The following is a 12,779-nucleotide window of genomic DNA, read 5'->3' on the forward strand; positions in this document are numbered from 1 at the left end:
GGGTGGAGGTAGAGTCCTCGCCAACCCTTAAAGTCTGGTTGACAGCCTCTATGAGACTATCCATCGTCGCCTGATAATCCGGTGAGTCGAGGTGCCCGTCCTTGTCGCTGTGAACCTCTGGTGAGGGGGAGCGAGAAACGGGGCTCACGGATGCCGAGGTATGAGAGGGCCCAGGAGACATGCTATGGGTCAATTTTCTAGATGCCAGTGTATCTTTTGACTGCAGGCCGATGGTTCCCGTGTGGTGGAGGAACCCTCTAAGACAGGCAGACGAATGCCCTGACCCGAGGAGGGGGTCTTGGAGGAACTCAATTGCTTTAACTAGTGAAGCCATGGGCTTGGACAGTGACGAAGCCCACTCAGGGGGACTAAGTACACTGGGTTTGGTAGCGGTGGAGGGCTCCTCAGCGCATTCGGAATCACAGGCCTGACAGAGGAGTACTCTGTCCCCGTGGCAACGAGGTCTAGCAGGTGGTACATGAGGTAAAAAACATTGCTTTGGTGGCCCTCTTGGATGTCTTGGGAGAATGACATGGTGTACCCCAGTATGTCCTGACTCAATACCCCAATAGAGAGAGTGGTGGCTAATCACAGGTGGAATACTGCAGAGAAAGGCCAATGGGTGTTGCAGCATAGCTCTTACCCAAATCCTGTGGCCCTGTGAGACTGGTCCTCCCGGTGTTATTGACCCGGCTGGGTGATAGTATGTTTGCCGGGATAAGGCCCTGTGAGACCGAGGCGGCCAGTAAGCAAAAAATGGCCGCCGGGAGCAGAAAGGGCAGTCTCACTCCGAGCGAGAAGCTCCAAGAGCGTTGGTGGAGCCACAGGCGTGACACAGGTGGAGCTTCCGGGTTGCGGCCTAGCATAAGCCGAAGCCTGGACTAAATTTTCAGCGCCGACTGGGACATACCCAGAGGAAAACTAGGGAATCGCGCGCTACAGGAGCCCCCTTTTTTTCTTTACCATGTTCAATAAATGCTAAAACGGACCTATTAGGATTCTCCAGGTCACTATAAGTTCACAGATACTTCAGTGGTTAAAAAAAAAAAAAAAAAAAATCCAAAGTTTGTATAAATGCTATAAAAAAAAAAAATAATAATAATAAAAAAAAAGCAGCACCATTTTCCATTTTCAGAGATCAAAATAGTATTTTTCGGGATCTGGGGCTGGGTGAGGACTCTTTGCGCACCAAGCTTATGTTTTTATTGATACCATTTTGGGGTAGATACAATGTTTTGATCACCTGTTATTGCATTATGTCTCTCTATGGGACTTGAGGTTTTATTACTCTTATCACTGGAATAATGCATTGAAATGCCCCAGAATGCCAGTATTACGATAGAAGCCTCTTAGACCAGGCCTGAGCAAAGTGCGGCCATGGGCCACATCCAGCCCTCAGGCTGTTCCAGTCCGGCCAGTGGACAGAGACAGCTGAAAAGTTGAAACAGTGGCCTACAGGCCGCACAGTGCCTTGCCATTTGCAACTTCAGGATGCGGACAGCCGTGAATAAATTGGTGGAGGATCCGCTGGCCCCTTCCACCAATCAGCGTGACACAGCTGATGCGATTGTCATTCCATAGTGTCAGCTGTGCTCTGTGAAGAGTCAGTGCACTGGAGACAGGAGAGGCAAGTTTTTTGTCCATGTGTATGGGATGTTTGTATGTACATTGGAGGCTATCTTGGTGATTGTACTGTATACAGGGAAGCTATGTGTAGACTCTTATGGTATATAGGGGGATATCAGTGTACTTAGGCTACGTTCACATTTGCGTTGTGTCGGGCGCAGGTTCGGCGACGCATGCGTCATGCGCCCCTATATTTAACATGGGGGCGCATGGACATGCGTTGTCTTGCGTTTTGTGACGCACGCGTCATTTTTGGCGCAAGCGTCAGGGCGCAGAGGACGCTGCATGTTGCATTTTTTTGCGCCGAAAATCAAGCCAAAAATGGACGCATGCGTCACAAAACAATGCGTTTTGCATGCGCTATGCGTTGCGTCACCGACGCAACGCCCAACACCGCAAATGTGAACGTAGCCTTAAATCTGCTCACTATTTAGTGATACAATATTAAATAATTAATGTTATCACTTAATATTGAGTAGTATTAATTTCAGCCCATTGGTTCAGCCCTCCACAAGGGTCATGGTTTCTCATGTGGCCTCTTGGGAAAATTAATTGCAATCCCATGGGTTAAAACTATGCTCCTGGAATGGCCTAACAGGCTCTCAGAGGTCATCAAGATGACCTTGGGTTGCCATGACAACAATCAGGATGTGAGGTCGTGCATTGGACGGGAGACTGAGCCCCCTCCATCTCCTAGAACCTAAAATACTGTGATCAATATTGATTGCGGCATTTAGTGGGTTAAACAGATGAGGGCAGTCTGGGCGCCGCTCCTGGCAGTGACATCCGGGTCTCTCTTGGGTCACATAAGTCCACCTACCGGCAGCACAGTGAGCACAGTTCCTGTGAATGCGCTATTGCCATGACATACCTATACGTCAAAGATCAGAAACCCCTATCCAACCAGGACGTATGGGTGCGTCAAAGGTTGTGAAGCGGTAAATGTACTGAAAAATGGGCCAAAAATTCCAAATGAGATTAAGCTGTGAAGGAATCAATGGAGCTGGGTAATATTTCTTTTCACATGGTGAACTTGTGTTTTTATCGATACTCTTGAGGTACATATGTTTTGAGTGCTTTTAGTTTTTATTGAATTTTTTTGGAGAGTCATTGACCGAAAAAACCTGTCCTCCTGGCGGTTCACTTTTTTTCGGACTTCTACCATATGGATTAGGATTTATTGAACCATAAAATTATCAAATAAAAAGGTAATCTGTGCAAAAGAACAGTGTATAAAAATACAGTGTCCACCGGGCATCAAAATATCAGAAATAGATATTGTCACTTCGGGAGTTGGACCAGTGATCCCTTTGATCACATTTTATATATAATGAAATACTACTGTGTGTATTGCAATATATAGGGTGGGCTGGGTTTCACAAAAGTACCAAGTTGGTAACCAATGGGGTGTTCTCACCAGGCCCCCAGCTGCCAAGGTGAACCATAGCCACCCCATGATCACTCCGAAGGGGACCCAATGGGAGTCGGTCCACAATTGCACAATTACAGCATTTACAAGCTGCTGTCTGTTATGGCAAGTGGTTAAAGGGGCTATCCAAGACTTAAAAAAATAAATTTATCCAAGTACTACCAGGAATATAGTTGCTACCTACCTTGCCTGTTGCGCATGGCGCCGTTCTCCACCGGCACAGAGTTGTCACAGACTTTCGCTGATGTCACATCAGCAGACAGGCAGTTTCTCTCTATTGACAGGGCAGGACTACTGGTGTCACTGCCCACTGACAGCCGGCTCTCCACTGTTTAACTGGGAGGAATTCGGCTGTCAATCAGGATGACGGCAGTAGTCCCACCTTGTCAACAGGAAAAGAAACTACTGCTATGGTGACAGGCAGCAGCAGAATCTCAGGCAGGAGCAGTCAATGACTGGCGCTGGATACAACAGTTAGGTAGTTACCTCTGTTAGAAAGGACACTGTGTGCAGAATTATTAGGCAAGTTGTATTTGGATCACGATACTTTTTATACATGTTGTCCTACTCCCAAGCTGCTCAGGCTTGAGAGCCAACTACCAATTAAGTAAATCAGGTGATGTGTATCTCTAATGAGGAGGGGTGGTGTCTAATGACATCAAAACCCTATATAAAAGGTGCGCTTAATTATTAGGCAACGTCCTTTCCTTTGGCAAAATGGGTCAGAAGAGAGATTTGAAGAGCTCTGAAAAGTCCAAAATTGTGAGATGTCTTGCAGAGGGATGCAGCAGTCTTGAAAGTGCCATAAAACGCTTGATTGTTCGGTGATCACGCTTCAAAAGTTTGGCAAATAGCCAACAGGGTCGCAAGAAGTGTGTTGGGCAAAAAAGGTGCAAAATAACTGCTCATGAATTGAGGCAAATCAAGCGTGAAGCTGCCAAGATGCCATTTGCCACCAGTTTTGCCATAATTCAGAGCTGCAACGTTACTGGAGTAACAAAAAGCACAAGGTGTGCGATACTCAGGGACATGGCCAAGGTAAGGAAGGCTGAAAAACGACCACCTTTGAACAAGAAACACAAGATAAAACGTCAAGACTCGGCCAAGAAATATCTTAAGACTGACTTTTCAAAGGTTTTATGGACTGATGAAATGAGAGTGACTCTTGATGGGCCAGAGGCTAGATAAGTAAACGGCAGAGAGCTCCACTCCGATTCAGACGCCAGCAAGGTGGAGGTGGGGTACTGGTATGGGCTGGTATCAAAGATGAACTTGTGGGACCTTTTCGGGTTGAGGATGGAGTGAAGCTCAACTCCCAGACCTACTGCCAGTTTCGGGAAGACAACTTCTTCAAGCAGCGGTACAAGAAGTCAGTAGCGTTCAAGAAAAACATGATTTTCATGCAGGACAATGTTCCATCACATGCCTCCAACTACTCCACAGCGTGGCTGGCCAGTAAAGGTCTCAAAGAAGAAAAAATAATGACATGGCCCCCTTGTTCACCTGATCTGAACCCCATAGAGAACCTGTGGTCCCTCATAAAATGTGAGATCTACAGGGAGGGAAAACAGTACACCTCTCGGAACAGTGTTTGGGAGAGTGCTGGCCGCTGCACTCAATGTTGATTGTAAACAGATCAAGCAACTGAAATCTATGGATGGAAGGTTGTTGAGTGTCAAAGAAAGGTGGCTATATTGGTCACTAATTTTTTCTGGTTTTGTTTTTGCATGTCAGAAATGTTTATTTCTAAATTTTGTGCAGTGATATTGGTTTACCTGGTAAAAATAAACAAATGAGATGGGAATGTATTTGTTTTTTATTAAGTTGCCTAATAATTCAGCACAGTAATAGTTACCTGCACAAACAGATATCCTCCTAAGATAGCCAAATCTAAAAAAAAAAAAACACTCCAACTTCCAAAAATATTAAGCTTTGATATTTAGGAGTCTTTTGGGTTGATTGAGAACATAGATGTTGATCAATAATAAAAAATAATCCTCTAAAATACAACTTGCCTAATAATTCTGCACACCGTGTACACTGCTCAAAAAAATAAAGGGAACACTTAAACAGAATATAACTCCAAGTAAATCAAACTTCTGTGAAATCAAACTGTCCACTTAGGAAGCAACACTGTTTAACAATCAATTTCACATGCTGTTGTGCAAATGGAATAGACAACAGTTAGAAATTATTGGCAATTATCAAGACACACTCAATAAAAGGAGTGATTCTGCAGGTGGGGGACCACAGACCACATCTCAGTACCAATGTTTTCTGGCTGATGTTTTGGTCACTTTTGAATGTTGGTTGTGCTTTCACACTCGTGGTAGCATGAGACGGACTCTACAACCACACAAGTGGCTCAGGTAGTGCAGCTCATCCAGGATGGCACATCAATGCGAGCTGTTTCAAGAAGGTTTGCCATGTCTGTCAGCGTAGTGTCCAGAGACACTACCAGGAGACAGGCCAGTACACCAGGAGACGTGGAGGGGGCTGTAGAAGGGCAACAACCCAGCAGCAGGACCGCTACCTCAGCCTTCGTGCAAGGAGGAACAGGAGGAGCACTGCCAGAGCCCTGCAAAATGACCTCCAGCAGGCCACAAATGTGCATGTGTCTGCACAAACTGTTAGAAAACAACTCCATGAGGATGGTCTGAGTGCCCGACGTCCACAGATAGGGGTTGTGCTCACAGCCCAACACCATGCAGGACGCTTGGCATTTGCAACAGAACACCAGGATGGGCAAATTCGCCACAGGCACTCTGTGCTCTTCACAGATGAAAGCAGGTTCGCACTGAGCACATGTGACAGACGTGACAGAATCTGGAGACGCCGTGGAGAGCGATCTGCTGCCTGCAACATCCTTCAGCATGACCGGGTTGGCAGTGGGTCAGTAATGGTATGGGATGGCATTTCTTTGGAGGGCCGAACAGCCCTCCATGTGCTCGCCAGAGGTAGCCTGACTGCCATTAGGTACCGAGATGAGATCCTCAGACCCCTTGTGAGACCATATGCTGGTGCGGTTGGCCCTGGGTTCCTCCTAATGCAGGACAATGCCAGACCTCATGTGGCTGGAGTGTGTCAGCAGTTCCTGCAAGATGAAGGCATTGAAGCTATGGACTGGCCTGCCCATTCCCCAGACCTGAATCCGACTGAACACATCTGGGACATCATGTCTCGCACCATCCACCAACGTCACGTTGCACCAGACTGTCCAGTAGTTGGCGGATGCTTTAGTCCAGGTCTGGGAGGAGATCCCTCAGGATTTCATACACTGCCTCATCAGGATAATGCCCAGGCGTTGTAGGGAGGTCATACAGGCATGTGGAGGCCACACACACTACTGAGCATCATTTCCTTGTCTTGAGGCATTTCCACTGAAGTTGGATCAGCCTGTAACTTCATTTTCCACTTTGATTTTGAGCATCATTCGAACTCCAAACCTCCGTGGGATATTAGTTGTGATTTACTTTGATCATTTTTAGGTTTTATTGTTCTCAACATATTCCACCATGTAATGAATAAAGCTTTACAACTGGATTATATCATTTAGTGATATCTAGGATGTGGGATTTTAGTGTTCCCTTTATTATTTTGAACAGTGTACATTCCTGTTAGATCTTGAGCACATTTTTTATTTTTTTTTTTAAAGTCCTGATTGCTGCTGCTTTAGAAAAGCTAACGGAGGCAGCTAGGAAAAAATGCCAGCTGCATAACAGTTGACATCTGCTGAATGTGGAGTGGATCCAACTCCTGAGCCTGCTCCACACACGCGGGCTCCATTTGTAGTTAGGGCTTATGGTATAACTACAATTTGGCTCAACATGTTACAGGACAGTTCTTAGGCTTTAATTAGACCTTATGCTAGCCACACACAAATGTGAATTTCCCTAAACATTCAATATCATATTCCAGATATCAGTACACTGGCTCACAATAGAATAGACAGACATTGATTTACCAGTTTTAAGAATAAGTAAATCCATATTACCTTATCTAGAGTAAGCATGTAGAAGTTTGCGATATCATGCTCCTGTGCATAGCGAATACGAGCACGACACTCTTCTTCATCAATCATTTCTCCCACATACTCATTAACAAATTCACCCTACAAGGAGTACAGAATATAAAAGAAAAGATGACGAGCAGGAAGAAACAACAACTTTTATACATTTAAAGCGTAACAACGTTTTTATTTCCTAAAATATAGTACATGTAAAAAATAAAATCAAGAGAATAAGCTCATCATTCAGTCTCAAATTTCTTCAGTGGAGATGGATTTACATTTTTCCATTACAGAGGTAAGAGATGATAGTTTGTGCTTTTGCAACTCAATAGGGAGGGAAAGATTAACAGGAGGAAGGAGCTAGAGGCAAACAAATTCTCCATAGAACTGGATTTGTCTGATAAGATATGAAAAAGTTTCTTATATACACTTTTACTATTTGATAAAGAAAAAAAAATGGAATGATGGTTACTTTAATGATTGCAAACAAACTGTGATAAGTAATGTAGAGAAAGGAAACTTGGGAAACTCACTTTTTTAATATCACTCTTACAACGTAGCCCCCAGCCTCGGCTCAGAGTTCGGAAAATCTCCACTTCAGGATATTCACGTAGAGAGAAAGCCTGATTCTGGCAGCTTTCACCCGCTGGGCACACAGAAGGATGGCATTCATACAGCAGCATACGATTAATGCATTCAGAGTCCTGACCACAAGGGTTATCATCTGAGGCCTTGCAGTTACAGCGAGGAATTTCTGACAAATCAGCAGTTAAGATCTGAACCTTCCCGACGGGTTTGTTCACCTGCCAACAAAAGTTCGATAGTTATGCCATACACAAATTACAGCACAGAAATGGGTTGAATTAATGCAGGCTTTGCTTTATATGCTTAATGAATATATCAATACATACATTTTCCATATTAACCCTTTTACCTCCGAGCCTGTTTTCACCTTCCCGACCAGTCCAAATTTTACAATTCTGACCAATGTCAGTTTATCTAATAACAACTCTGGAAGTATAATGGATCCCACGGATTCTGAGACTGTTTTTTCATGACATATTGTAGTTCATGATAGTGGTAAAATTTCTTCAATATGACTTGTGTTTATTTGTGAAAGAATGGAAAATTTGGTGAAATGTTTGCAATTTTCAATTTTTACATTTTTAAGCCCTTAAATCAGTTATGTCACACAAAATAGTTAATAAATAACATTTCCCACATGGCTACTTCTCTTCGTAACCCCCCAAAAAAAAGTTTAAAACAATTGTGCTGGTTATAAGGGGTAAGGTTTTCATTTTCACAACCAAACCTACGCAACCATTTTTTTTTTTTTTTAAAGGGAATCTGTCACCCCAAAATTCAAGTATGAGCTGCAGCCACCGGCATCAGGGGCTTATCTACAGCATTCTGGAATGGTGTAGATAAGCCCCCCGATGTACCCTGAAAGATAAGAAAAACAAGTTAGATTATACTCACCCCGGGGTGGTCCCGATTCGGGTCCGATGGGTGTCGCAGTCCGGGTCCTCCCATCTTCATGCGATGACGTCCTCTTTTCTTCCTGCGCAGGCGTACTTTATCTGCCCTGTTGAGGGCAGAGCAAAGTACTGCAGTGCGCAGGGAAAGGTCAGAGAGGCCCGGCGCCTGCGCACTGCAGTACTTTGCCCTCAACAGGGCAGATAAAGTACGCCTGCGCCAGAGCCGCGGCAGGAAGACAAGAAGAGGACGTCATCGTATGAAGATAGGAGGTGCCGGACCACGACACCCATTGGACTTCCATGAATAGGCCCAAGCCGGGGCCTAAATTTCTGCAGCCGGCGGGAGCAATACCAGGGGTAGAATAGAGGGGCGTTGCCGAGAGAAGCGAGCGTTCCCATGATAGGTGAGAAGTGCCAGAAGAGGTGGGCGGAGTCGCCTTAGCACGCCATAGTGCGGGCGGGGCTTCCGGGATGCGGCCTACACATCGGCCAAAACCAGGGGCTAAATTGTTGCAGCCAGCCGGAGCGCTACCTCAGGGAGGTGGGTCACAGGGAAGCTGAGGCTACCTGTCAGCATGTGAATATTCCACTGCAGAGGCCCACCGCTGACTGGATCCACTCACCATGCACATCCCGGCATGGAGCCGCCGCGGATGACTGGGTTTCAGCGCCGAGCAAAGCGCGCGCACTCTACTTTTCTGCTGCAGGTCAGGTATTGCAGCGTGGACGGTGCAGGGATAGAGGGCTAAACCTCAATCCACCATCCCTTTTGTTAGGGACATGGAGAGGAACCGTCTGCCTCCTTGTACCATCCGCTTTAACAGTGGTGGGACAGTGGGGGCTGCTCGGACGCTGAAGAGAGGGGCCGCTGTACATCCACGGAGTTCAGGAGTGGGTGGACAGGGCCAGTTGTCCGGCAATAGGCCTGGCTAGGGAAGAGGGTACGTGGAGACGACACGACACTCCATGTGCTCGACCGTGCAGGGTGTGGGGAGATCGGTGCCCTTGAAGAGACCCATCTCCCCTAAGAATCAGCTCAGGCGTGGCACGTCGCAGGTGAGGATACGGAGAGGTGACACTCTCCGTGCTCGCCTGTTGATGATTCGGGGAGATCGGAGCCTTGAAAGGATCCGTCGCGCCTTCGTTGTAGAAAGTAAAAACAAAAATGTAAAAGGTAAAAATAAAATAATAAAGAGAATTGGGTCTGAATAGCAGACCCGTCCGTGTGCCTCCTTCAGACACTAAGCAAGAACTGGCTAGCTAAGAGCCAGCAGGAGGGTGTATAGTGCAGAGGAGGAGCTAACTGTGTTTATCACCTAGTGGCAGCAGCATACACCCACGATCTGTGTCGCCCAATGAGGCTACTGCCAATTTTATGGTCATTACCTGTAGTGTAGCTACTGGAGAGTTGGCAGAGAGGGCCGTCGCCCCGGGCTCCAAGCTCTGTGGGGCCCACCCGGAGCTACGCTACTGTAACTGTATCGGCGTGCACAGCGAACTCATACAGTAACACACTGCAGCAGAGCAGGGAGACTTGATCTTCCTGCTCTGCCACCCAGTCGCCATTTCAAGTTCAACTGTTGGCTACATGCCAATACAATTGACAGCATTGATGAGAGTGGGAGCGTCTCGCTCCCTCTTCCATCATCCCACCCTCAGCGTCTGACGTTACCGACGCAGACACTGACAGGAGTCGCGTTGACGTTACTAGTCGGCACCCATTGTCCAGAGATATGCGGCTGAACGAGGAGAGGAGCGTATTGTATTTATTTTCTGTGGGTGCATTATACTATATAGAGTTTGCTTACGGGGGGGTGCATGATACCATATAGAGACTGCCTATGGACGGGTGCATTATTTCATATAGAGTCTGCCTATGGGGGATTCATGATACCATATAGACTCTGCTTATGGGGGTGCATTATACCATATAGAGTCTGCCTATTGGGAGTGCATTATACTATGTGGAGGCCTATAGGAAGTACATTATACTATATAGCGGCATATGAGGCGAACATCTGGTGCATTATACTATATGGAGGCTATCTAGGGGGCTATCATACAGTGTGGGGATTAGAGCGAGTGCGCCATCATACAGTGTTGGTGCCATCAGTTTGTCGGCTACAAAGGGGTTAGTTTACTGTGATGGTGGTATTATACTGTGAAGGGGCATTGTAATATGTATAAGAGCATCATATTGTGTATAGGGGAGCTGTACGGGGGGGGGGGGGGGGACTCGGGACATTATTTTTTTAAATTCGTTTATTAGTTCAGAATAAACAAACATTGCACACATTTGCAATTATCATCATTAATTATACCGTAAAATACAAATAGTTGCAAAACATCCTCATGTTAGAAGTTACAAAGGTGATGGAATGTACATGGTAAATCAATAGTTCCTTATAAGAAAATACCTATTATACAACTTTAACAACTTTAACCATTAACAGTTAGTCGCCGAAAGAAAAACAGATTTGGATCCTGCTCTATAAGCGATGCCCCCGAAAACCACAAGCCCACCTTTCTATGTAGATGTCTAGTCAGTGCAGACTATAGAGTACAATAAGAGGAATTCCATCTGCCCCATATCTTTTCAAATTTACCTGGACAACCTCTATTTTGATACATTGTTTTTTCATATGGGATAATCGAGTTCACCAGATCAATCCAAACTCTAAGGGTCAGGGGGTAACCACCCATTTATCTTAACGCCAATACCTTCCTTGCCAAAAAGAGCGTCTCCCGGAGAAAGACCCCAGTATAATGATCCCAGGTCTCCGTATCCCACACCCCGAACAAGCAGGTCAATGGTTCGAGCGGGACAGGAATCAACAATAAAGACGTTAATAATGTCGTTACCTCTCTCCAGTAATGGAGGACTACAGGGCACCTCCAAATCATATGGATAAAATCTGCATCAGGCACATGACACCGTAAGCAATCCGACGAGTATAGGCGACCCATTTTAAAGAGTCGTGTCGGGGTCAAATAGGCTTGATATATGATATATAACTGGGTCATCCTATTATTGATTGCAGGGGAAACTTTAGTTGAAGATTCAAGAATATCTTCCCACTCCTCTCCCAGTACATCGGGAAGGAGTTCCTCCCATTTCCCCTTGACAGAATTGATGACAGACCTATCTCCCATGGATAGTAGATATGTATATAGAGAGGAAATAAGTCCTTGAGGGCCCTGCGATTTGAGGATACCTATCAAAGGCAAAGAAGAGATCGCCCGACCCGTACCTACATTTCGTATGTGCGACTGGAAAGCTGACCTTAGTTGTAAATACCGGAAGAATTGAGACCTAGGGATGTTGTAATTATTCTGTAATTGTTCAAAGGTTACAAAAACCCCCTGGTTGTGTACATCGCTCACCGAGAGAACACCATGAGAGACCCAGAAATCAGTGGATGGGTGATTTAGTAATTCTGGTATATAACCATTATTCCACAGTGGCATTTCAGCTATGACATCCACAAATTTAATAATTCTTTTTATTTGTCTCCATACCAATCTCGCTAGTCGGAGCATAGGCAACAGACGACAAGCACCAAATTTCTCCATCTCCAAAAATCCCAGTGGGCAATCAATCCGGGCAGAATGAATTAAATGACTTTCGGAATTAGGTAGGGAGCTATTAGGCATCCACTTGCTTATCGCCTTAGCCTGCCCAGCAAGGTAGTACAAATAAAGGTCTGGTAAAGCCGCCCCACCCCCCTTTTTTGGTCTCTGTAAAATAGATAATTTAAGTTTGGGCCTGGCCTTCCCCCATATAAAGGATGTGATTAAGGAGTTTAATTTTGCGAAAAATGACTTGGGTATTGGTACAGCACCATGTTGAAAGCAGTAATTGAGTTTGGGAAGCAGTATCATTTTAATTAGATTAATGCGACCTGCGACAGAGGGGGAGTCTACTCCAGGTTATAAATTTAGATTTGACCAAATCCAACAGTGGGTAAATGTTTTGTTGTAGGTCCAACCGACTATATTGAGACATATGGATACCCAGATATTTGAAGTTGGAAACCACAGGTAGCGACGTGAGAGCCCCGAGACAGGGAACCGAAGTATGAGATAAAGGCATCAGGGCAGACTTATCCCAGTTTATATATAGGCCGGAGAATTTACTAAATTTATCTATGGTTGCTGTCACTTGTGGTAGAGTTTCTTCTATTTTATCCATAAATATTATCATATCATCCGCATAGAGGCCAATGGTATCCACACG

The 12,779-nt window shown here is 45.4% G+C and overlaps 1 protein-coding gene across 4 annotated transcripts in view; it reads right to left on the minus strand.

The window, feature by feature from the left end:
* The window catches only part of NSD1 (nuclear receptor binding SET domain protein 1), a 159,238-nt gene that overhangs the window by 32,458 nt on the left and 114,001 nt on the right, over positions 1 to 12,779 (minus strand). For all 4 annotated transcript variants that reach the window (XM_077265941.1, XM_077265940.1, XM_077265943.1 and 1 more), the window contains exons 18-19: positions 7,598 to 7,867; positions 7,050 to 7,166 (exon numbers count right to left, since the gene is read on the minus strand). In XM_077265941.1, the coding sequence (XP_077122056.1) occupies positions 7,050 to 7,166; positions 7,598 to 7,867 (387 nt within the window). The remainder of the gene's footprint in view (positions 1 to 7,049; positions 7,167 to 7,597; positions 7,868 to 12,779) is intronic.

The sequence above is a fragment of the Ranitomeya variabilis genome, chromosome 5 (genome assembly GCF_051348905.1).
Source record: "Ranitomeya variabilis isolate aRanVar5 chromosome 5, aRanVar5.hap1, whole genome shotgun sequence".
In the NCBI taxonomy this organism is placed as follows: domain Eukaryota; kingdom Metazoa; phylum Chordata; class Amphibia; order Anura; family Dendrobatidae; genus Ranitomeya; species Ranitomeya variabilis.